The sequence below is a fragment of the Calidris pugnax genome, unplaced genomic scaffold (assembly GCF_001431845.1).
Source record: "Calidris pugnax isolate Ruff unplaced genomic scaffold, ASM143184v1 scaffold178, whole genome shotgun sequence".
Classification (NCBI taxonomy): Eukaryota; Metazoa; Chordata; class Aves; order Charadriiformes; family Scolopacidae; genus Calidris; species Calidris pugnax.
In genome coordinates, this window is record NW_015090986.1 from 1,079,904 (window position 1) to 1,105,503 (window position 25,600).

At 40.0% G+C, this 25,600-nt stretch overlaps 1 protein-coding gene and 1 long non-coding RNA gene across 3 annotated transcripts in view; one reads left to right on the forward strand and one right to left on the reverse strand.

Moving 5' to 3' along the window:
• Positions 1-11,626, forward strand: part of LOC106894914 — a 131,884-nt gene extending 120,258 nt beyond the window's left edge. For both annotated transcript variants that reach the window (XR_001413338.1, XR_001413340.1), the window contains exon 8: positions 11,528-11,626. This is a non-coding gene — a long non-coding RNA (uncharacterized LOC106894914). The remainder of the gene's footprint in view (positions 1-11,527) is intronic.
• The window catches only part of NPR3 (natriuretic peptide receptor 3), a 47,582-nt gene continuing 31,797 nt past the window's right edge, over positions 9,816-25,600 (reverse strand). Inside the window, exons 5-8 of the mRNA XM_014953929.1 lie at positions 23,708-23,802; positions 22,393-22,528; positions 20,475-20,562; positions 9,816-17,568 (exon numbers count right to left, since the gene is read on the reverse strand). Coding sequence (XP_014809415.1) covers positions 17,457-17,568; positions 20,475-20,562; positions 22,393-22,528; positions 23,708-23,802 — 431 coding nt within the window. The 3' untranslated portion in view covers positions 9,816-17,456. The remainder of the gene's footprint in view (positions 17,569-20,474; positions 20,563-22,392; positions 22,529-23,707; positions 23,803-25,600) is intronic.

Here is a 25,600-nt window from a genome sequence, read left to right on the forward strand (position 1 = left end):
CCAAAAATAAGTGTAGTTGTTCTCAAACAACTTGGAGGGTTTCTGCCTTGTTTCCTTTGATTTGCAAACTCCTGTAGAAATGATTTAATGTTCATTAGTGTTTTAGATGTGTTTTGCAAAAATATTTATCCTTCCCTTTCCTTGTCCTTTTCCTCTGTTTATTTCAATGCCAAATGAAAAATAATGACTCCAGCTTACACTACCATTCAAAACAGTTATTGTGAAATGGGCCTGGGACAGCACGCTTCATTGCCCCCTCAGCGCATGGATTTATATTGGCTAGCATCAGGCCACCAGAGATGACAAATGCTGAGCCCAGCTTTGACTCCTTCCATCAGCAGAGACTTTCAGCTGTTCCTCTCTCCTGCTCACTCTTACAGCCTCCCTGGATTTAGTCATCTATTTGCATGAAATCTCAGAACCCCAAATATCTTTCAGACCCCTCAACCCCTCTGTCAATTGTAGCTGAAATTAACTGTTTCAAAACTTGCCACCAATGGACTAACTATTGGAGTGCATAATCCCACTCCTTTCATAAGCCACGCAAGTGCAGGGAAAGGCATAATGAGGCCCATAATTACAGAAACTCTTTCTTTAAATTTTACCTTGCTACAAAAGTTTTGGTTGAAACTTTGAGTGGTTTTCAGTAAAAAATTGTCAAGGTAACATTTTAAAATATATTTACCTTACCTTTAATTAATTGTCAAATTTTGGTGTGTCTTTCAAAAAAACCAATTTGTATATTTGTCTTTAACAGTACAAAACATCCAAGCCAAGCATTCCAGGCAGCCAAAGAAGCTATAATCCCGGGACAAGGTGCAAAGTAACTTGCTGTGCTACATTTTCATAGCACTGGAGAAGCCTGAATAGTCTCCTAGTCAAAAAAGAAGAAGATTCTTTTTCCCCTGGAAAAATGAGAACTTTTAGGATGTTTAGTGAAAGAATGGGATTAAATGATACTGTAATATACAGCCCAATTCATGTTTTTTCTTTATTAGCAATTAATTGAATAAGCTGAAAACATCTGCAGAAAGAGTAACAGATTCAGACCAGAATGAAATGAAAACATGTTCTTTTCCCAGCAAAAGATCAAATAAAAATCTCCAAAATGTTTCAGGTTATCTGAACTATAGTGCATAACACAAAATTAAATGTCATTTGATGATTATTTGGTTCACTTTTTTCACCCTTTTCAGCTGGAAGTATTTTGTCCAGCTGCACAGCTGATACAGGCATTTGACCTAGAGGGCAAGCAGTACATTTAGAAATAAATCCAAGAAAAAAGCCAGGAACAAATGCTGAAATATTTTCTTTCCCTTCTATTTTTCTGTATCTCAGAGAACAAACCCAAAGCTCTACTTTGAAATCCAGCAAGAAATCTGGTACAAGGATCTCACCTGACATCTTTTTTCAGTGTTTCCAATCACCATTACTTGCAAGAGTGACAAAGAAAAGCACATATTTGAAAAGGCCTTTAAAAATCTTATAGTGGGTCTGTTCTCATAAGTGAATGAATCGGGATATAGAGCTGGCCTGAAAAATTCCTTATGGGTTTACAAGTTGCAGCAAGTCCCTGGGGAGGTAGATTCTGAGCTATAAACCTGCCAAAGTACACAGATCTATGCGGTGTAGACAATGTTTGGGAGCTGACAACTTTCCACAACAAAGACACCTCTGACACTGAAAACCAGACTTCTCTGGTTTTCTGTCTCCTGTGTTATATCACACTGAACATAGGCTTAAATGCAAGGTAATAATGATAACGTTAGGAAGAAGGAAAATTCAAGATAATAGTAGAAAACCAAAAATAAGTGTAGTTGTTCTCAAACAACTTGGAGGGTTTCTGCCTTGTTTCCTTTGATTTGCAAACTCCTGTAGAAATGATTTAATGTTCATTAGTGTTTTAGATGTGTTTTGCAAAAATATTTATCCTTCCCTTTCCTTGTCCTTTTCCTCTGTTTATTTCAATGCCAAATGAAAAATAATGACTCCAGCTTACACTACCATTCAAAACTGTTATTGTGAAATGGGCCTGGGACAGCACGCTTCATTGCCCCCTCAGCGCATGGATTTATATTGGCTAGCATCAGGCCACCAGAGATGACAAATGCTGAGCCCAGCTTTGACTCCTTCCATCAGCAGAGACTTTCAGCTGTTCCTCTCTCCTGCTCACTCTTACAGCCTCCCTGGATTTAGTCATCTATTTGCATGAAATCTCAGAACCCCAAATATCTTTCAGACCCCTCAACCCCTCTGTCAATTGTAGCTGAAATTAACTGTTTCAAAACTTGCCACCAATGGACTAACTATTGGAGTGCATAATCCCACTCCTTTCATAAGCCACGCAAGTGCAGGGAAAGGCATAATGAGGCCCATAATTACAGAAACTCTTTCTTTAAATTTTACCTTGCTACAAAAGTTTTGGTTGAAACTTTGAGTGGTTTTCAGTAAAAAATTGTCAAGGTAACATTTTAAAATATATTTACCTTACCTTTAATTAATTCCTTTGTGTTACATGCTTGAGAACAGGGCTGCTCAAAAGAAAAAGGAAAGGGACTATTTTCCTTGCAGAAGATACTGCTGTTTAAAAAAAAAAAAGAATAACAAAATATGATTTTCAGCTCAACAAGATGTAACAGTCACTCGAAGATTTTGAAGGAAAGAGTATTATGAGCACGGCTCATCAGCCTTTTTCAGTGCAGATGAACATCTTTCAATCGACCTCACTTCTAGAAATTCCCACACTTTTCAAATCAGGAGTAAGAATGACAACAAATAGAAAAATATATCAAGAAGTTTCAGAACTTCAAATAAGTCTTTCACCATTGAACGTATTTTGTTTTGGTAGTATTATGTACAAGTGTTTGTGAGAAATTGCATATATGTGCCGTAAGGGCTAAATTCAGTGATGAGGCAGTGGAAATAATTCTATTAAACTCATTTTGGTAGATCATATCTTGAAAAATTTCTAAAGGTTGTCCTTTATTCTGAGAGCTGTGTCTTCTGAATACTGTAAATCGTAAAGAGCGTTGTGCAAAGAAGTATTGTCAGGGAAGAGAAAAGAGCCCTCATTTCCATTAAAAACTGTTGCTTTTCAGCTATTAATTTTCTCTCTGAACTTTGGAGCAAAATGTGTAAATCTACAGAGGAGGCATGATTTTTATAGCATAGAAAGCATTTAGCCCTGACTCTGAAAATAACACAGCGATACACAACCTCGGTCTGTTTCCACTATATAGTTAATGCATACTTTTAGTATTTCCGATATATTTATGGCATGCTGTAACAGAAGACAATGTGTGATGCATGATGAGTTGCAGTCGATGCAGTATTTAGCTAGTATAGCATTACCTCCTTGATTTTTAAACTGTAACCACAATAGGGAACAATTTGCTCCATTAGGAGAACAAGACAGATTGCAAAGCTGCCCGCGTTCCTGCCCCCCACCCACGACACTAACCTTCTAGGGAATCATGAATTAACCCAGTTAGCCCCACAACCACAAGGGAGCCTAAGCAACATACGAACCATAGAGCACTGGAGCAGTGTAAATGTAATTTAATATGCGGGCATTTAAAATCACCAGAGTTAGAGACCTGAGAGGTGATGTTTTTAATTATGAGCTCTGCTTCAGATTGCATGTTGAACACAGGTGTGATTCAGGCAATGACTTCAGGTTTGTTACATCCACAGGGTCGGCAGGGCTTCTGGAATGCCAGGAGCAGTTCTCAACAGAAAAAAGGAAATTAATTAGGATCATTCTTAACTTTCTAATGAAATGAGCACATCTGTTTCTACACTAGTACTTGACTTTTTTAAAAATTATGTCTATGTTAGGGGTGTTTTTTTTAGAATTTCAAACTTTCTTATATAGTTTTCTTGCTTTTTTTTCAGTGTTTTCCCCATAAGTGCATTTATAAAACTAGTAGTGAGAAGAAAGCAGTTACTAAAAAAAAGGACAAAATAATCAGCTTTTTAGTGTAGTAACTAAGGATGTGGGGACTCTACAAGGAAAATTGAGCTGTCATTCAGCCAAACCAGTAAAACATTCTCTGAGAGGCAGCACTGCTCGTTGTCAATGCCCTGCGGCGTGTGGTGGTTGATGTTTGCGTAGGACTTTCTTACCTTTGTGAAGCCCTATGTAAGGTGGAGTTGCAATCACTGTTGCGTAGCTGTCTTTGCTGCCTAAACACAGGGCTGTAGGTAGCACTGTCCACTTCAAATTTTACAGGGTTGTAGGAATGGGAAGAATTGTGCTGGTGTCATGGGATACGTACGGGTGTGTCTTTGCCTCCTCCCTCTACAATGGCACTATCCTGTTAACATTAGTCTGCCAAATTAGGTACACTGTGTTCTAGCAGAACACATACTTCTAATAATGTTTGTTTGGCAGATAATAAACTCTATATTCAACAGGTGGTCGGTATGGGATTGAAGGCTGCAACATTGCAATTGATTTTGATCATTCTTCCAGGCTAGGAGGTTAGGCTCTGAGAAATCGGAGAGAAGTCAGTTATTTCTACCCCCACCCCCCAAAAAAATATCTTCAAACTGTCCTAAGGAAAGTTATGAACAAAATGCTTATGACACTGTGTGGTATTTGCTAATAGACAGGTGACATAAGCAATGTTCTCTGAAGGAATGCAGTTGTTTGTGGTTATTTACTTTTCTGCTGTGCGCCAGAAATAAAATCAGAGCCCCATAGCATTAGACAAAGGTACTTTCTCCCTCAGTAGCCGTCCCTGCAGCAGTAAGGGGATAAAATGGCACTAAAGACAGGTCAGTGACAGTGGAGCAGAACGCAGCACTCCTCCTCAGCACAGCCTGGTGGACCCAAAGAAAAGGCCCCTGGGCCAGAGATTTGTTGCCTCAGGTTGCCAGCTTGGCTGAGGCTTTTTCTCCAGGCGTGGACAATCCAGGTGGACTCTTTAAAACAAGACAACAACAATTTTAAAAATAGCTTTAAAGAAAGAGGAAGCAAGCACTTAGGAAAACTGGCAGGCAGAGGGAAGGAAGAGTAGAGAGGGACTAGAGAGGATGATGGAGGAAATAAAGGGAAAAAATGACTGAAAACAAGTGATGAAAGGAGGGACAAGAGCAAGGACTGACAATGTAAAGGGGTGAAACAAAACATGATCTCATATGCAGACATGCGTGATTAGGAAAAGTTATTTCTCCATTTTTATTTTCTTGCAGAGAAGGGGGAGCTGTAGGGAGAAGGAAATTAAGTGTTTGCTGCTGGTGCTGGTGGAAACTTTTGTTTCAGCTGCAGCTCAGGCAGGGGAAGAATTTCCTTCCCTTGGTCAGACCCAGGTGAGGGCTTACAGAGCAGTGGTATCTGTGTTGGAGGCAGAAGCCCTTAATACCTGTCTTAACTTTTCAGGCCTTGACTAAGAAAACAATTTTAATGAGGCTTTAACATACTTGCTATTGACATGTGACATGCATCTATAAATATTCAAGGAATGATGGTATCACTTAACCACTCTTTCTTTGTTTCAGCCTCAGTTCTCATCCCAAACTGAACTGGAAAATTTTTTATGGACTTGGCTTGTCTCGGTTAAATTGACCCCCCCGCCCCTCTTTCTATACCTCCTTTCCCGTCTACTTCTGAATCATTCTCTCGAGCTGTGTCCAGGCTGCTTTCAGCTCTGGCGTTGAACTGCAGCTTGTCACTGAAGGCATCCTGGCATGTACATAAAAGGGATTTGGAGGTGGAAATGACCACCAGTTAAATCACCTCATCCTCCCTCTAGTCAGTGCGGGATTGTTCCTGCAGCACACTCCCAAGGGCTTGGGGTTTTAATGCTTTGAGCAACAGAAATTCCACCCCCACCCCCTTTGGGAGGGGTGCCTGAGAGCTAATAGATCACACTCTTATGCAATTTTTCCTGATACATAGCCTACATTTTCCTTTGTTTGATGTCTTTACTCCATTATTCCTATTTATAACTGGTGCTGGGTGAATCCCAGGTGGTTCGAAGTTTATTTCTGTTTAAGAAGGCAGGCAAAAAGGCAGAGACTAGTCCACATTCTTTAAACCTTTTGGTGCCTTCCTGACAGGCTCCGTTATTTCTTCCCTAAAACTTCCCAGGACCCAGTAGAAGGCCTCATTTCTCTCTTTCCCGGGAGGGTAGGAGGCTGGATACTGGCCAGTCCTCTGCTCTGCTAAATCTCTTCTGAGAACAGAGACCAAAGCCTTGATCTCCCCTACCTATAACACCTTTTTTTTTTCAGTCAATACTCAGTAGCCTAATTCCTCCAGTTTAATTTCCTGTACTCATCTAACTGTTGCCATGCTTTTTGTTCTTCCTAACTTAATTGAGGTGGTTTATCAACACTTTTTCAATGGGTCAGTTCCTTTGACGTCTGAGAATGACAGGTACTTCGTAAGTATATTTTCTTAAGAAAGAAAGGTATTTCTTAAGCTGTTACTGCAGACAATATCCCATGAAACACTGCAGTAATCAAATGGCAGCAAGTGGGATCCCTTCCCCTGTTCTGAAGAAATCTTGCATGAAAGGATTTCTCCTTCTTTCTCCTTCTTCAGATGTGAGAGACATTAGTCCAAGTCCTTGATTCAGGCATCTAATTTGGCCAGAACACATAAGTTGTACTCAGATGGATTGTTCCTACTACTGTCCTTTTAGTAAATACCAGTTGCCAAAGCTGTAACAAGCCTGCCCCAGATCATACCTATCTTCTGCTCAGTTTGAAGAGGGATTTAAATCCACAAAATAAATTCAGCAAATCCATTGCTGAAAGTCAGAATGGCCCCTGCACTATAGTGTTTATATATCTGCTTTCTCATTCTTTCCCTTTCAAGGCTAAATGACAATAAAAAAATTGTTCTGCTGCAGCAAGAGAAGTGAGAAATAGCTGCTGTAGTCTGGTAGTCTAGGCACTCAGATTATGGGAAAATTATTTTTAAATGCCTTTACTTCAGGCATTTTCATTTTTTATACAACAGTAAATGAATTCAGCAAGACTGGTTCACAAATAGCATTCATGTTCGTATTATTCTCTTAGGAGGCAGAAAAACTGCAGTTCTATCCCTGATCCAAACCCAGGACACTGATTTTCCACCAGTCACACCACTACTACTCTAACACAAGGCAAGAGCTGGGAGGAAGAGGCACAAGCACTGCTCCTCCTGGATGTTTTGTGCGGTGTAAGTGTGCTATTAGCCTGCTAGATCCCAAAAGTGAGAAAGAAGGAGAAATAACCAGTTGTGAGGCTTGCTGGCTCATAGTCAGCACAATAGCAGTTGGCCTTTGGTGGCTGTTCACACACTGAGTACTGTGAATAGAGAAGTGTTGTGGTTTAGCCCCAGCCCTGCCAGAACCAGGACAAGCAGGCTGGGGAAATTGCTTTGGTACTGTAGAAATATAGGTGGGAGAAGAACAGAGCTTCCATAGACATGAGTGTCCCAAGTCCCCTTCTGTCCTGGACAGACATAAATCCATGGTTACAGTGTTTGCCATCAGCTAGATTCTAAGCTAGATATACATATATCAAAAATTTGAAAGCCAAGGTTTACTGTGTAAATTGAATGGTAATGTCAAGGAGTAACAGACACTGATAATAAACCACTGCACTGCTAAAACAAAAGGGTGGTCAGAGAAATTACTTATAGAAGGGGAAAAAAGATACTCTGTTTTTCTGAGGCAGAGGACTGAAAACCATCAAACCAATTCTAAGATGACTCAGGAAAATTTACCAAGCGTAGCATGTGTACACAGGGAGACCCTTTTTGGCATTACAGACTGTAAATTACGGTTATTCCTAGGAGGCAACAAAAGACATTCTGTCAGTTGTACAATTACTTTTTATTGGCAGTGCTCTTTCAACTCAAGAAAACATTGGCTGAGGTTCAAGACCAAGATTTGGCTCAAATGCCACCATAATTTTTCAGAAATGTGATGAATGTTCCCTAAAAAATAGTTTCTTAAGAAAGCCACAAAAATGTGTTGAGCTAGGTTACAGGATACCTAGAACGATATCCAAAAGCTCCTACCACTGAAGATCAATTGCCGTAAATAATTTCACCAAAGAAATTTTTACCTGTCAGACTGGTTGATACTCTGACAAAAAGGACACCTGACACACTTGGATGAACTGTGTCATAAATATTGAGGTATGTATACATGTACACAATTCATCACACATATCTCAAACATTCATGTTGGAGGATAAGACATGAGACAAGAAAATATAGTGACAGTCAAGAAAGTCCTGCCACTGTGAAGGCAGTGACATGTTGGACATCCCTGAGGGTCATATACTGAACATAAAATCAGTCAACAATCTCTCATGCCATATTCCCAAGCCTGAGTAAAAACTTTATTTTATGGAAGCTCATGATACCTTTTTCCACTGCTATCAATGAATGGAAACGTCAAAACTTTCTCCTGCTGTCTTCCCTGACAATGTAGTGCTACAATACAGCAGCATTAAAGCTCGTATCATTACTGATCTCAGCTATAGCAAACTTAGAATATTAGTAAACCTTAATAAACTAATCTTTAGTTTATCCTGACTAGAATCTTAAATTTCTAAACAAACTGGAGATGGCATTTAAAATGTGTACTTTTGAAAATATCATAAAACACCTTTAATGATTACTGCAGTTATCAGGAACACAAAACATACTTGCGTAATTTTTTCTACTGTGCCTTATACAGAAATACTGGAAAATCGCTAGGTACTTCCACAGAATTCCTGTTTGCAATGGGATGATGAGATAAGAGCATAATCATCTGGCAAAAGCAGGAGAAATAGTAATTTCTATCTGTAAAACATTCATGTAATTAGAAGTGTGTATCTCTGAGGAGGCAAATTTAAAATCATCTAAATTCTTACCCATATCAGGAATACTTTCTATAATTTTGGAAAGTTAATCTCTTTGCACCTTTAATCAACTGAAGAAACTAGTAATATTAATTGCCTTGTTGGGAGTATGGTGTTAATGAAATTAAGTGGCAAATGCAGAGATTCACCAGTGAAAGGCACTGCAGCTAGGAAAGTAGTTCAACCTTGCCCTAAATGAATGGGCCTCTCCAAGCCTGTATTTTTGCTCTTTGCTTTTTTATTTCCTGGGCTGCATAAAGATTTTAGGTTCATAGTTAACCCACAGGATGCTTCCATCTCTCTATCAACCCCCCAGTGAATTCTTGGTACTTGTGGGTTTGATACAGTTGTGATCAGATATTTCTTCCTCACACTCATTTCCAAGTTATTTTAGATTACAAAGGCCTGGCACACTCTCAAGCACAAATCTTAAATTTGGCAACACTGCTACAACAGACACATGCATACAGAAAGCAGAGGGCTAGACAAAACAGGATAACTTGAAAACTATTTAAAAGCACAGGAAAGAAACAGAATTGAATTCCCGCAATTTGATAAAATTGCTGCAAAACGAACTTGTAGCTTAGTAAAATGTCTAATTACTGCCTCTCTGCAGGCTATAAAAATCAGTGCTTACTAGTTAAAGTTCCAATGTATTTAAATAATTTGCTTCCTATTAAAATGCATTTCAGGACTAAGAATAAATACTCAAAAGTTTGTTTACACTGATTAAAACCTTTCCCAGACCTTAAAATTCCGGGGGGGATTTTCTTGCCAAAGCAAGGTTAGATTGATTCCTGATTTAATTAGTTGCTAATCATCATTAAAATCAGGCATTTATATGGTGTCTTAGACTCAGAATAACCTTCCTGGTTTTAACTCCATACCATCTGATAGTACCCTCTATATGAAACAACCTGAGAACGTAGTAAACAGATGACAAAAGACAACACAGAAACAGGTGATAACATATTCCTACACCTTTAATGGAAACATTTTGTTACAATTTAGGTTATGTGATATTCTTGCATTTTTAAAATGTGTGAAAGAAAATGCACAGAATAAAAAGTCAAAGGACACCAATGAATGCAGATATTTTAAATGATCAAGTCATAAAAGAAATAAAATACATTACACAAATAAACAAAGGTTATATCCACAGTCATGAATATGCACTCTCCTCTACACAAAAACAACAATAAATAAAATCACATTATATGCAGATAGTTTTACTTACATCAGTACAACATACTGTGCAGATTTCCATTTGTTTTCTACTAGACTGGTACTAGATTTCTCTGTTGTCCCGTATTTTTACATTAATAATGAACAGTATCACCGAAAAAATGGGACAAATTTAACGTCCACACTGTCTATCCTGAGTCCTCTTAGTTTTGTGATAATTACACCCTATGCACAAGAAACACACCGAATTCTACCCACTGCTTTCATCCTGCATTTCTACCCAAGTCTTCTCAGGACTTCTAAGACCTGCACAGTCATTGCTGGTAGGTAAATACCCAGCCTAAGGGCACAGTACACCCTGAGCAGGTCCCATGCACCACTTACATCCCCTTTCAATTTTTGGTTAGGGGTCTATGTGGGATTTAAAAGGTGAATAAACTTTCTGCTGAGTCACTGAGAAAGCAGACGTTGAACAATAAAGACCGTGTGCTCTGCAGAAGGAGCTGTTTCCCATCCTCTGTACAGTCAACAGTATCATCCTGGGAGCATAATCAATCCCTGAGCATCTTCCCTCTTCTCTCTCCCTATCTCCACTGCACAGATATTTTCCCTACATTCTCAACAGATCTTTTCATCCCTCGCATCCCATACTGCAGAAGTCATCACAACATCTGCCACAAAGCTACATCAGGGAGACACTTAATGTGAGAGGACACATTTATCATCTCACATGGCACCAAGACAAATGACCACTGGCTGGTAACTGTGGTGTTGGCTTTTCAGAGGCGGCCTGTTCCTCCGCCACTCTGCACACACAGTGCACAGAGAAGTCCAGATCATCACCCAGTACGAGCCAACATAGCTGTGCTCATTATGTCTGCTGATGGTTTAGTATAACATTAGCAGAACCTCTCTTCATAGTTTTTTTGGGGGGAGGGGAAGAACTGTGTGTTCCCTGTGCATACCAGTTGAAATTACAAAAGAAACCATTAAAACAAGATTATCTTTTTAAATACCCTTTTTGGTACACTTTCTTTGCTTGCTCAAGTGTCCTCTAGAAACATTCACATGACAGAAACACCAAGCAACAGTTCACACAGAGTGGATTTTAACCTTTCAAAGATTTAACACCTAATGAATCCCTGTAAGATTTCTGAAGTACTATAGCTTAACATACAAACTTTAACAGTGTTCTAATATTTAGAATATTTTGCCTTTGATGCAGAATATTAACTTAGTGGTTAGTGAAGCCTCTCCTTTTGAAAGCTAGTTTTGTATGCTGTAAATTTGACGTATGTCAGTTAGGAGGCATTCTGAAAGGTAAATTCTGGAAGAAGTAATAGCATAATAGAACAGTCTATGTAATTATACACTGGACATAATTAAACACTAGAAGAAGGCCTCAAAGCCGTGGCAGTGTTACCTTCTTGATCAAAACCAGCAGTAACCTCATGAAAACACGAACATTAACCTTTATCCTTTCGTCCTCTAGGGGTGAGATAAATGGAGAGCTGCATTTGTGCCAGACTTAAGGCTTCACTGGGGCAAACCACAGTGCTTTGGCTCCCCGTCATGCTCTAGAAGAGAAAAGACACTATCAAAGTCTGCTGCACAGCTTGCTGACCCCTGAGGACAGCCAGGTCTGAGGTCTCTCACAAACAGCTATTTGTTTTACTGTCAAAAATAATCTTCCATCAGTCTTAGAGCTCGGATGTTAAAAGGTATCTGAGAACGGAAAAAATACAGGCCTCAAGCCATCTGAATTCATTTCTGTCTCTAAGCAGGGATATGCACAGCGCAAACACTTCTATTCTTCCACTTTAAAGGTTTCACACACACACAAATCTTTTTGTTCTTTCAACAGCAAGAAAGAGGCAGGGGTGGGGAAGGGCAGGGGGGCACACACCAGACATCTAAGATGAAACTTTTTCCAGCATGTCCTTAAAAATATACTCCAAAATGTAACTTCTGTATTTCCTTGTTTCTAAAAAGGGTGAAAACTGCCTCCAACAGAACATGCACTTTGCTGAAATTTGTGCCTTCATTGCTCACTGTTGTGAGAAAAGTTACTAGGGCATGTTCCTAACAAACAGAAAAGGTAATGTACCATAAGAGACTTGATTTTCTGTCCTGCCCTGCTTTGGGGAGTGTGGTCACTAGATCTGATGTCATTTTATAGCAACAACAATTAAAGTAAAAAGTGAAAAAAAACCAAAAAAAAAACAACTGGCTGGCACCACCTGACATCATGTCACCATGCTTGGACAACTGCATTTTCTGTGAGCCCAGTAGCACCCGGTAATCATTTTAGCTTGAATGGGACAGCTTCTAAAACCACAATTTACGGTGCCAGCCTTGGGTGTTTTTAAAAGGACAGGATGCCAGCTGCAAAATTCAGATTAAACTTCAGAAAGTATTTGTTCAATCCTATTTTTCAACTCCACTTGGTTAGAACACAGGCAACATCAGAAGATTCTGGGTCTAGATCTGAGATATTGGCTGGTGTGGCCGTGGGCCAAAGCAAGGTGTGCTGGCAGCTGAGCAGCACAGCAGCAATGAACAACAGCTGAAATTTTGTAAAAGCCACCTCTCACTGGAGCATTTCTGACTAAATAATGGAAAATGGCTGTCTCTTTTCAAAGTACTTCAGAAGCTAGAGAAAAGAGCATGAAAAAAACAGGGAATTGACGAGCATTCACTCTACTCTGGGAGAATATGAGAAAAAATAACCTCAACTGCTTTATTTAAAGAAACAGACCAGCTACATGGCTACTGTGAAACACAGAGGAGGGTAGTGAAGGATGTGGAACTGTCTTGAGCTCCGGAAAAGGTGGACTGAATTGCCAAAGAAATTTATGACCAGGACTATTAGCTTCCTGTCTTTGATGTCTATTCTTGGCTTTCCAGGAGCATTATGGCATTCATGAGGTGAAAATCACGCTGTAGCCAAGGTCAGCTAAGGCTGATGCAGCCTGTTCTACTGCAACATTGAGAAATTCACTCTGAACTGCTTCAAGATGCTGAGTTTAAAGCCTGAAGATGCTTCACCAAGGGCCTGAGTTCACTTCCTCTTAATCAACGAGAGGGTTTTTTTGTCAACTTAATGAGAGTGTGACAGCATCTCCAAGCAAAAAAATGCATCAGAGCTCAACCTTCCAGTAAAACATGCTATCCGGGAGCATACTCTTATTTTGTCCAGCACAAATGTTCTCAAAGCATTAGCTACACCTTACTAATTCACCATAAAAACCAGCAAAATACTTTCAGTAATGCAATAAAGCATTTCTTAAAAACAAATTGAAAATAGATCAATAAAATTTATTCTCAGAAGTGAATGAATATAACTCTTTCATGAACTGAATTCTGGCCACAATCTTGCAAGGTGCACAGCACTCTCCATCAAAAATTTTAGCAATGACTGAAGGCTCTCAGAGCTTATCTGGGTTTGGTCTTCAGTGAAACACATCACAGAAGGAACTGGTAATTAACTGGTGATGGTGGTACAACTCAGGACACACAGACTATCCATAAACAAAACTTCCAGAACTACCAATGGCCTAGGACAAAGCATCTTAGCACCTGACTCTAAAGTTGTGGGCCTCAGCATACTAAATTCACAATTACTATTGAAAGTTTTGCTTCATCTTTGCAAACTTGCAGTGGAAGTCTATGTGTTGAAGATAAGAGGATTGAAGGCAGGTGAATCAGCCATTAAACTGTCCAATATCTGGTAATTTAAACAATACTAATTTAGGAGAATTTATCAGATTTTCACAAAGTATGAAGCCATTGAAGTTCAATTTCAAATTAACAGACACAACTGTAATATTTAGCAATAAATATATGGCCTATGGGTCCATCCTTTCTCCGATTCAACCATATGGCAAGCTTCCTTTTGGTTCAGCCATAGCCAGGATCATACCCTTTGGTCCCAAGAGAGCAAAGCACTTAGAAGCTGAAGTTGAGCATATTTTAAGTGTGTTCTAAACTGCTGAGCTGAGTCAAGGCCCTCCTTGTGCTGCTCTGTAATACAGACATATGTTTGTAATACCAGCAATTCGTTGAAGCCAAAAATGTAGGTTTTGAAAACTCTTTTGAGAATCAATTATTATTATTTTGATTAGACATTCCCTTACGAAGTTTGAAGCCTAAACATTGTGGCATTGAGCTAATGCAGATGAACCAGAAAGGAAAAGTGCATTAGCTGGTAAAGAATCTCTCTCTCAATAATCTAAACTCATGGCAGTTTTTGATCTGTGGTCCACAGAAGACCTGGGAACTATTAGCAAGAGGCCTGTGAAAGGCAGCTAAGAAGAGCAGGTTTATTTATTCTATACAGGAATCTACTTAGTGAAACGTCTTAAATGATCTCCACACTTCCATGGGAAAAATGCACAGGTAACTGTGCACCAATTTAGAAAGATTAAAGCCCATTGATGCAAAATGTTCTGATGGGCAAGAAAGGTTCACCTTTCTTGGGAGGTGCTGGGGCTGGGATGTAAAATTGTGCCTGGGCCTCCATCAGCATCTCAGTAACAGACATCTCATAAAAAGACTTCTTGAGCTCATGATTAAAAACCCTAGATAAAACTGGGGAACAGAATTACCATCTTTTTAATTAAAAAGTGACCTTTCCTTATACTTTTTCTTAAATATGTTTAGTTATAGCATGATAACATAATAAAAAAGCTGTCTTAACGATTTATTGTCCCAGCTAGATCTCCTGGTTCAGACCTTCTGGTCTGACCTGACTGTGTGTGGCACAGGAAAAACACAGATCTACACTACATCTTGCTCCCTAACTAGTGACTGTCTGAATATTAATTCCCACTGCAAGGCAACCATAACAAACATAATTTTGAAAAAAGTTTATGCTTCAAATCATGCATTCTTTTCTTTACATATTTAAAATTTTTCCTTCCCTTTTTCTGAGGCAAAGTAGTCAAATGGATAAAACATAATAAAAATGCTGAAAGGCGTTATTTGCAAAACAAGTAGATCAAAATCCCCTTGGAAATGATTTTAAAACCCTCAAACCCTAGGCATGCCCAGGGGCTTGACAAACTCAACTGCTTGAAAAAAATTCAAAAAACTGATCAGGAAGTCTTTTTTCACCCCCAACTCCACAGCAGCATGCTGCTATAGCCTACATTCTTCTCTGGTGCCCATGAGATAAGGAGGCTACTTCAGAAAACTGTCCATTGACCGCAGCGTTACTTTGGCTGAGGCACCTTTGCAGAAGTCATAAAGGCCCAGACTGGGAGAGGGGATGATGGAAATCTACCATATGAACAACAGCTGTTACAGGGAGCCCTAAAGACACCAAGTCTACAGCCATCACCTATACTGGAGCTGCCCTGACAGTCAGGAAGCCCTACCCTCTGGCTGCCTGGGACACGAGACAGTATTTCACAAAGGAGGATGGTGGACCCCTGCATATGCTAGGAGACAAGTGAAACACACGAAAGAGAAGTCCAAGGAAATACTCCATGGGGTATTTCCCCATCAACAAATAAAAGGCAGCTGAAAGAAGACAGAGCCAGAGAACACTCTTTGTTCACTTCAAGCAACCCCAAGATAGTTTCTCTTGAATTCACACTCTGGCTTCTCAGGACCTAAAAGTTTTGTAGAACACAGGCTTCAGTGCCAGTTGTGAGATTAACCTTCAAGCCTGACTCTGACTGCTGAGACCACAAAGTTCTGGTTATGAAATGAGAATAGGGTAAACCAAAAGGCTCCACACGTTAGAATCATATTCATAGCTGGGTTTTCCCAGACAATACTTCTATGGGTCTTCTTCACCACCTTTATAATAGGCACTGTTCATTTCCATTTGTTGACTAGAAAGCACAGAGCTCTCCTTTGTCTAGTATAAAATAACCTGTCAGTAGCTAATTCATCACAGATTCAGTTTTGCTCCTGGTAAAGTCAAGGGCAATAGTCCCAGGGATACTGGTGGCAGCAGGATTAAAGTCAGCCCTAAAGTTAGCGTTTTTCCACCCTGACTCCTGAAGGTAGTTCCTTGTGTGTTTTATTGATCACACATGAATAGTTAGTCTCACTGACTAATGCAGGACTATTTAACATGGGAAAAGTTCATTATTTTCAGGACTGGGGCCACCATCACATAGACAATTCAGTAACTGCATTTATATTGCTTAAATAGCTATTTGAATCTTGCAAATGCCTGGAGAAGAAAGTGGGGCAAAAAGTCCATTACTATCCATAAAGTCACTTCTCCTCCCCTAAATACCAGTTCTAAAATGTATTTACAGCTGTTGACTTTCCCTGCATGTTACACCTATCATAAAAAATGTCTCCAAAACATCCTCTCCCTTAATTTTTAATCCTACCAAAGCAAAAATAGATACTTTAATAGAAAAATACAAGATAAAAAATATCCTAAAAATAAAATGGTAGCATGGAATGTCATTTTTACACAAAAAAGATCCCCTTTTGAGTTGCTTCAGCTATACAAACACTTTCATATTTACAATTTTGGATGCAGTCCCGTGCTCACTGAAGTTAATGGGATTTTGCCATCAACTTCACTGGGAACAGGAACGGGCTCTGCATGGACTATATCTACCTCTCTGAGAAGTCCTGGCAGTGGAGAGAAAAGAGCATGACAAAACACATATAAGACTGAGGAATCAGACAGTCATCTCTGGCGGCCTGATTGTCTTCTCTCTCACTATTCCCCATCAATGAAACTCCTCCTCCTTCACTGGAGTTTTACCTAACTCACAGTGCCTAAGAGGGAGAATCAGTGCTTTTGATTGTGATACTACACAAACAAGGACAGAATGGTTTGTGTGTGTTTCCACCTGCCTGACTTTCTCAGTTGAGTTAATTACACCCCAGTGTAGTTAACTGCACCCAAGTGCCAGTTCCCTCCAAGAACTAAACTCCCTATTCCCAATCTTGTATCCCCTATAATCAATGGCAATGATTCAGTGATGCAGGATCATACCCCAAATGAATCCCTTTTTTCCTTTTGACAGCAACCAGGACCTGTGCCTGTGAAACCATATTTGATAGCCATGGGTGAGATGCAATTAAGGAAGAAGGTGGTAGAACCTAAAAAAATTCAAAAAGGGAACAGAATGAGGCACTCCCCATCAACTAAACCCAGATCTGCTGCCCTTGATATATGCCTTAAGAGACACTGTCTTTACATATTAAGTACATCCAATAACATCAAATTGCATCATTTTCTGTTTTCATGAGATGAAAGGCCATGCGGCATAACATGATTAATAAATCATTCCTGAGCTTCTGAAAGAAATTAAGACAAGATTACTGCTTAAAAGAGTGAGTTCTTCAAGAGCCTCCTCTTTTTACACTGATGTCTTTGGTTGTGTCCTTTTCCCTAATTCTTTTTTCCCCAGGAAGAATGGGATTCTTTTTCTTCTTCTTCTTTATGCAGCTGAAAAATGAGATCTAATGGAGTCTTCACGTAACTGCCGATGTTTCCCCATGTTACAGTCCTCCTGTCGAGTTCGTCTCTCAATAGTTATTCTGTATTTCTTTCTGCATGAAAGGAGAGGAACAGAGTGAGAAATCCTTCCCCAGCTATAGAGTAACAGGACTTCCCTTATAAAGAATGCCTGTAGGGGACAGCTGGGTGCCAGTTGAAAAATGAAATGTGGCAGAATGTGAAACCCTGGTCAAAGATTAAAGTAGTTTGCCTTGAAACATTCTACCCAGGCTCAAGAATGTCTGTCAATTTCTACACGGCAGTCTCAAAGCACCAAGACACAGACATTTGCTTCTTTGAAAATTTCTGATCTAAGTGATTAGGAAGTTTTTGTGAAGTGTCATGTGAACTGTGTCACATCGCTGTTTTATATTGATCAAAGCCAAATTTCTTTCCAGTATGTGAGGGGGCACTTTCTGCAGAGTTCAAAAAACAGATCTGACTTGTTATTCAGTTGCGTTTCTCACTGAAGCTATCTATTAACTAATCCTCCCATCTCCCTCTGAGAAAGCTTCTGTGTTTGTAATGTCAGAGGAGGTAGCATGATGAATTAAGAGGGATGTAGAGGATAGATAAGAAGTAAATACAATTGCTCATGCATCAGACACAGTTTTTCCTGTGTGTCTTCCTTTTGAGCCTTTTAAAGAATTCTGTTATGTTACTTCATACGTCAAACAAGCCCTCTGGGGGTATCTCATTTGCCCTTTAGTATCCAAATCTCTCCTGCAAAAATCACAAGAAGATTTACATTTATATTTTACGCCTTTACACTTCTACTGAGTTTCGGGACCAATTCTTCAGGAAGGCATTAGTCCAGCCCCATGTGCACGCAGCACTGCTTGTGGGGATGCATGACAAAAAGCTTGTAGGCCAAGGGAAGCCCTGCTCCACTTCCATGTGTAGCAGGAGCAAGCACTAGGCGTGTAGCAGTGGGAGAATGATTTTCAGAACACCAAGGTTTCAGTTTGGGTAACACGGCTCAATAGAAAGTGGGAACCTGCAAATCCTGAAAAGATTCCCTAGACATTTGTGTCTGTATCATTAGGCTACAAAGCAACTTGAAAAACCTATGTTCTCCACTTCATTTATGTATTTTCTAGTCAGACCCTTCCACAGGTCACAGCATGCGCAGTAGCAGCTCACAGCAGGTCCACATTTTAGAAATGTAGCAAATCCTTTTAAAGCTATGTATTAGAATTACTACCCAGATCTTTTAACAGTTTGCATACGCACTCAAAGCTGTGTTTGCATGCTCATCAGTGGTAATTACACATCCAAATGAGATGTAATCAGAAGGTACACATACAGTTTGAAAGCTACAGAAGCTGCAGGTACATGTTACTTGTAGACACACTATTTCTAGACCTGCATTTTCTGAAAATCTGACCTGTACATACTGATATGTTTTGTTTCATTTGTTTATTCTAATGGTGGATTGACTAGAGAGTTGTCCCTACTCCTGCTTTGAGTGGGTGCAATCAGATCTCCAGGATAAAATTCACACGTGTCTTTAGATGTCTTCAATGTGCAGATTTTTTCTGACAAACTACCTGCAAATTCTTTAAGTCAAGTGAGAGAAACAGGCGTTTCTATGAGGCATTCTTCTGAGCTGGTTTAGCTTTTACATAAGCGTGACATGAACTGCACCAAAAAAAGTGGCAATTTCTCCCTCTGACTATAAATAAAAAGACTGGGTGTTGAGCTCATGTATGTACATCTACTTTTACAGACACCTTTGCTCATATGGATTTCCAATTCAAATCTTTGTGTCAGATGACTAAGAGTTTAAGTTCTGTTCCTACAATGATGCTTTGTACCGTTTTACACCAACTCAGGATGTCTTTTGTCTCATTTCTTGTCTTAACATACCAATTCCCTCCCTCCATGCTAAAAAAACAAGTAAAAATTATCATAAAAGATTGGGAATGTATAAAAGATGCAAGAACCTCTGATGACATACACTAAAAAGACAGACTTGTGTTATTTTTTCTTTTGTCTTTTAAAGACAGCCTTTAATCAGTCCCAGCTAACTTATCTTGTTTCAAACCCAAATAACATAACATATAAGCACCACACATGTGCAAGACTACCATCAACCTACAGAATTTCAGTTGTAATTACTTGAATGAATAATTCTGAATATCTTTTGAAACCCCAGAAGCATGCTAGTGAACTGAAGAAGTTTTTGCTTGTTTCATTTTGTCAACATTTTATTATAAATAGGTTTTTATATGGATAAAATTATTTGATTCTTATACGCAGAGGTTAATTCTATTCTCCTATCTGCCTTTTCTCTTACCGTAAGTGGATAAATTATAGTATATATAAGAAGCTGAACATGTATAACTAATTTATTCTGTCAGTGTCAAATCAACCCTCAGGACTTTAGATTTGCTGACTAGCAGTGTAGGAATCATTTTACCTAAGCAGGAATAATTATTTCACTTTAGCAGGCATAAAACACTGATCACCCTGCACTGACCTCAGCTTATTAAGTTAAATGCACAGCTTTGAAATCCAAATGCTCTCTTATACCAAAACAGCAATCTCTTCCTAGGTTCCAGTACATTTCCACTCAATACTCAAGAACTAAGCATGGTACCAGGCAAATCATATAAATCTCTTGCACGATCACAGCCTGCACAATTGTGCTGGCAAAGAGTACCAGACAAAGAAGGCTTTCAAGGCCAGGGCACTTTCTTAAAGAACCATGAACGACTGGAACTCACTGGAATTACTTCCATGAGTAAAGTTACTCAGAGGTGTACGGTGGTTACAGGATGAGTCAGTAAAATGATTCTGATATCACAAAAGGACAATCAAAGTGTGGTCACTGTCTTTGGCAGGAATGTTACCACAGATTATTGTGGCACCTCTTGGTCTCCCATCAAGGATGTGCTGCCAGGAGCCAAGAGGTTTGTGTGAAGAGTTTACAGAACTTTTAATGAATTGGACTAACCTGAAAAAGTAAAAAGCCATAAGCAGTCCTGCTCCAAGCAAGGCGCCCACAACTATTCCTGTAACTGCTGATTCTCCTAGACCACCTGCTTGAAGACGGGAAAAATAAACAATCAGGGTTCATATTGAGAACTATTTGCATTCACATATTGGAAAATACACACAACTAGGAAATGACTGACCAACATCAGATAATAACTAAAGCCTTTCAGAGCTCAGGACTCCATGGAAATCTCTTCCTTAGTTCTACTTTCGGCATGTTTATTTTTTATCCTTGCTTTCCTTGGGGTTAAAGAAGTCCCCAAGATCAGTGTCAGATGAAGACACAATTCTAGAGATTTGATACACAGGAATGTTGTTCAGAAACTGGTCTGGACAGCTTGGTCTGAATCATAACACAGACTGGGATTACAATGACGTGCATAATAGGATTCAGGACTGAATATGCCCTGAGTAATTATAACAGAAACAAACTAATTTCCCCTGGTTTAGCATCAAAACCCTCTATCACCCAGGCTTATTAAAATGACAGTATGATTATCCAACAGCTCCTCAATTTTATTTTTTTTCTGAACCCATGGCTCTTTCAAGTTAAAGCCACGTGAGCTGTGCCTTGTTCCAAATTTCAGCAGAGGCAGAGCAGCGAATCCAATTAGGGACTGTCACTACAAAGTGCAGGGCAGCTGAAGAACAATGGCATTTTAACATAGGTGCAGCCCTCTCCCTTTCCCATGACTACCTCAGTTCGTGGAAAGGAACAGAGAAATATTAAGGAAATTAAACTGCTCCCTCTTCTTCATTTATCCTTGATCCCTTGAGGGGAATTCTGCCTGTGTATCAGGATGTGCAGAAGAAAGGGGTGCATAGCTACACCATGCAGAGCACAGAGGGTATGGCCTGGAAACAGTCTCTACAACATGTGCGTACACACAGGTTTGTCAGGGATCAAAGAATTATAAGGCTGCAGATACCATTTCATAGAATCATAGAATCATAGAATTGCCCAGGCCAGAAGGGACCTCCAAGGGTCATCTAGTCCGACCTCCCCACAGTCAGCAGGGACACCCCCAACTAGACCAGGTTGCCCAGGGCCTCGTCGAGCCTCTCCTTGAATATCTCCAGGGATGGGGCCTCAACCACCTCCCTGGGCAACCTGTTCCAGTGCTCCACTACCCTCACAGTAAAGAACTCCCTTCTAATCTCCAATCTAAATCTGTTCCCCTCCAGCTTGAAGCCATTTCCCCTCGTCATTTCACAGAAGGAACAGCAATTTGTTTCCTGTGAAAAGCTAAGACCACCCATTGCCACTGAGGCACCACCATCTTCCTACACTTATCTCCTTGCAATGTCCTGCTCAGTATAACATGGTCTGCAAAGTCAGTACAGTGGAAAACAAGAACACTTTCTCTCGGGGGGGGGTAGGCCCAGCCTTCTGGATTCACAGGTGTTTCCCCATTCAACTGACTTATCTTCTTCTCAGCCTACTGGCGCCCTTGCAGAGTCTTCCCATAGCACTGAAAATCATTCTGCACTGGCAGAACACTGCTCCCATCAGCACTGGCCTCCCTAGCTGCTAATTATCAATATCATTATTCTGTGTTTGAGGTTTCAATTATATTTGTCTTTCTGGCTCAAAGAGATGTTACCTTTTAGCCCCTGGAAAGTCCTAAGGCCTCTGGGGCCCTGGGCTGTGCATCATGATTACTGTCATGTTTCAGTTCAGGGAAGTGATTCAGACCACATACTACCCACGTCTGCCAGACCGTAACACCCCAAAGGGTCAGCAGAGAGACACAACAGTCACGATGTCTCAGCTGGACAACTGTGCTAAGAAATCTGACAGGGCCTGTTATGTTGCATCACCACATGGATTCCTCTCTCTGTGTGCCCGGACGGAAGCATTAAGTCACTAAACTTACATGATTTACACGGTGTGTTGTTTGTGTGCTCGGAAACTCGGCTTTCATCCAGTCGCAGCCTGCCGTGATTCCAAGGATATTTCACATTTGACCGAATCTCAAAACGCCCCTGCTTTCCGTAGTAGTCCCCGATCACCTATGCAAAAAGAGAAAGGAATGAAAAGATCTTCCTATCAACTTTTGGGAAAGTAAAATAAGCAGGAGAGTGGCATCACTCACTTGGACTCTGTGGCAGGATGTTGAGTCACAGATAGCAGGGCTGAAGGGGTCTGTGGGAGTGTGAGCACTGCATGCCCTGGCCTTGGGCAGGATCAACTGAACAAAAGCATTCCTGACAGATGTTTATCTAACCTGTTCCTAAAAGCCTCCAAAGAAGGAGACTTGACAATTTCTGTAGGCAATTATTCTGGAACACAGCTGTCCTTAACTGTCAGTGGTTTTCCCTAGATCTCCCTTGTTGCAATTATCCATCACTACTTACCAGATTGCCAGTGGACATAGAGACTCTTAATTTCTGAAACATCATGTTATATATTCACAGGCTCTTATCTGGTCTGCCCCCAGGCTTCTCTTATGTAAACCCACAAGTTTAACAAAAACACAAGTTCTTCTAATCTTCTGAATACTCCTCCTGCTCTTCCTGGGCTTTCCTCAATTGCTCCATAGTTGGTTGAGTGCTCACAACTGTCACCCAGCCAAGTGAGAGCATCATTTCAAGCACATTGTGGGCTGAAGCTCCCAACTATACACTCCAGGCTGGACTTCTCTATTTCGCAAGGATCTGGAGGTACTTGATCATCTTTAGCTAAAATCTTCAAATCTTCTGAGGAACTACAACAGAACTTGTCCTTCTCCACCTTGTATTTCTGCAGTTGTTGATATTTACACGAAGGGGTTTTCATGCTTATTATTCTGGTAACATGGACTATTATTTCAGATCAATTCATCAAGGTACTTTAGAATTTCAGTCCTGTCCTCAACAGCAAACCCAGACTTTACTCAACACAACATTGGATCTACTGCAAAGTTGCTAGACTAAATTGTGCTAACAGTAGTAGGTCACTCATCTGAAAATAGTTCCAGAAAAATCTATGTACAGTAATAAAGGCCCAATATCATGACACTGGAGTAGTCAGAAGCGATGGCAGAAGCATATCAAAAGACATATTTGTCCTACTATATATTAAGATTAAGCAAGACCATTTTAATAGGTATATCAAATAAACAGGTGCCCACCACGTAAAGAGATGATACCATGTTACATTACATTGGCCAACTCATGAGTGGACAACTGCAGTGGTGTTTGCCTCCTCACCTCCTGTGTGCCTGCCTCTGGGTCCGTCATCCCGATCACAGAGAAATCCCCGTATCTGTCTCCATTGGCATCAATGGACACCTGCCCTGCAATGCCTAAAGAATGGCATGTGAGGAATTAGAAAATTAATTAGTTAAAATACCAAGGCCTTCCAAGAAAAACAAGAAAACAGTGCACAGGTTTTTACAGACCGATATGACAGGAAATCTCATCAGTCTTTCAGCATTTTTGTTGGCATTCCAAAAGAAATTGTAATTTCATCTCGGTGTCTGCATTCCTGAATTCTTAACATTTCTCCTTTTTAAATATCAAATGTGTGAGACTGTTTGGGGAATACGTGAGAAAAATCTAATCCAAAAGCCAGCATGCAAGAACAAAAGACAAATATATATAATGTGAACTATTTACAAAGAGCCTAACCCTGAAATATCTAACAATAACTCAATAAGGAGAGTCCAGCTCATGTGCTGTAGAGGATGCACAGCCCTACACCCCACATACCGATGGGGCTGGTGCACTCATACAGTCTTGTTTCCATCTGATGGGGAAACTGGAGGGGGCATAGACAAGGGACACCAAGTGCACTAGGTATGTATTTACATAGGATTAACTGCATAATATGGTGCTATTTGTTTTATAGTTTTAGACCCCCAGTTCAATTCTTCCATTACAAGTTTATGGAAATTGGGAATCATAGAATCATAGAATAACTCAAGTTTGAAGGGGCTTCAGGAGGCCTCGAGTCCAACTTCCCACTAAGCAGGATCAGCCAGAAGTCAGAACCAGAGGATGCTCAGGGTTTTATCTGCTCTTCAAAGCCTTCAAGGGTGGAGAATGCACAATCTCTCTGGGGTAACATGTTCCAACCATCGTGGAGAACAAACACTTCCTTGTATTCAGTCTGAACTTCTCTTTTCAATGTATGCCCTTGTGTACAAAGAACATGGCTCCAACTTCTTGCAGTGTAAGTCAAAAGGGTTCTTAAAATCCATTGAGCAAAACCAATTAACTATGATGAAGACACTGTAAGATTTTGCTGATATGCTTTATCACCTCAGATGTTCTCAAATGAGATCCTCCACTGCCTGACACCAAACACAGCCATTTATATTAGCGCAAGTCAAACTGGCATCATTATACATCCATGTTGCACCAACTACATGACTAGAACAGGCACAAAGCAGTAGAGAATCAGGTTCTCACTGACTGTAAATCAGAAGACCAAGGTCAGATATTCAGCCAGAGTATAAATTCCCCTCAACATACCTCATGATAGAAAACATGCAACGGAGTAACACACCTCCATTTAGTGATGCCAGGAATGTTTAAACTTACTGTGATTTTCAAAACATGTAGTGGTCATCAAAAAATTACTGTCAAGCATCTGTTTCACTATAATAATACAGTAATCAAACAATGGCCAATTTGATTTTTGCAGGAAAACAGAATGGATATAAAAACCATTTGGCTGTAAAAGCATTAGAAAAGGCCACTATGAAGAGCTGCAACAACCTTACCCTACATGGCAATATGGATTCTTGATCTGATAAGAGGTATTAATTGGAACGGACACCTTCCCAGCCTAATAAAGCCAAAATTCAATATTTTGGCAGTTGGCACTAAAACTTGCTGAAACTCAGAATTCCTATGTTTGCTTGGCTTTTTTATTGGGAAAGACTAATTTTTAAGTTTTCCATCTGAATCAAAACAAAGAGTTTGAAATGTTGACATTTCCTTTAATATTCTTCCTTAAGAAATGCATTTAGGAAATTCTGAAGCAACCTTAATGAAGAACTGCATTTGGATGAAGCTGGAGGATTTTATCCGTACTCTCATTTTGTTCTGTTACGTTAGATACCTACATACAGAAAATTTTCCGCCTTTTTCGGAGGA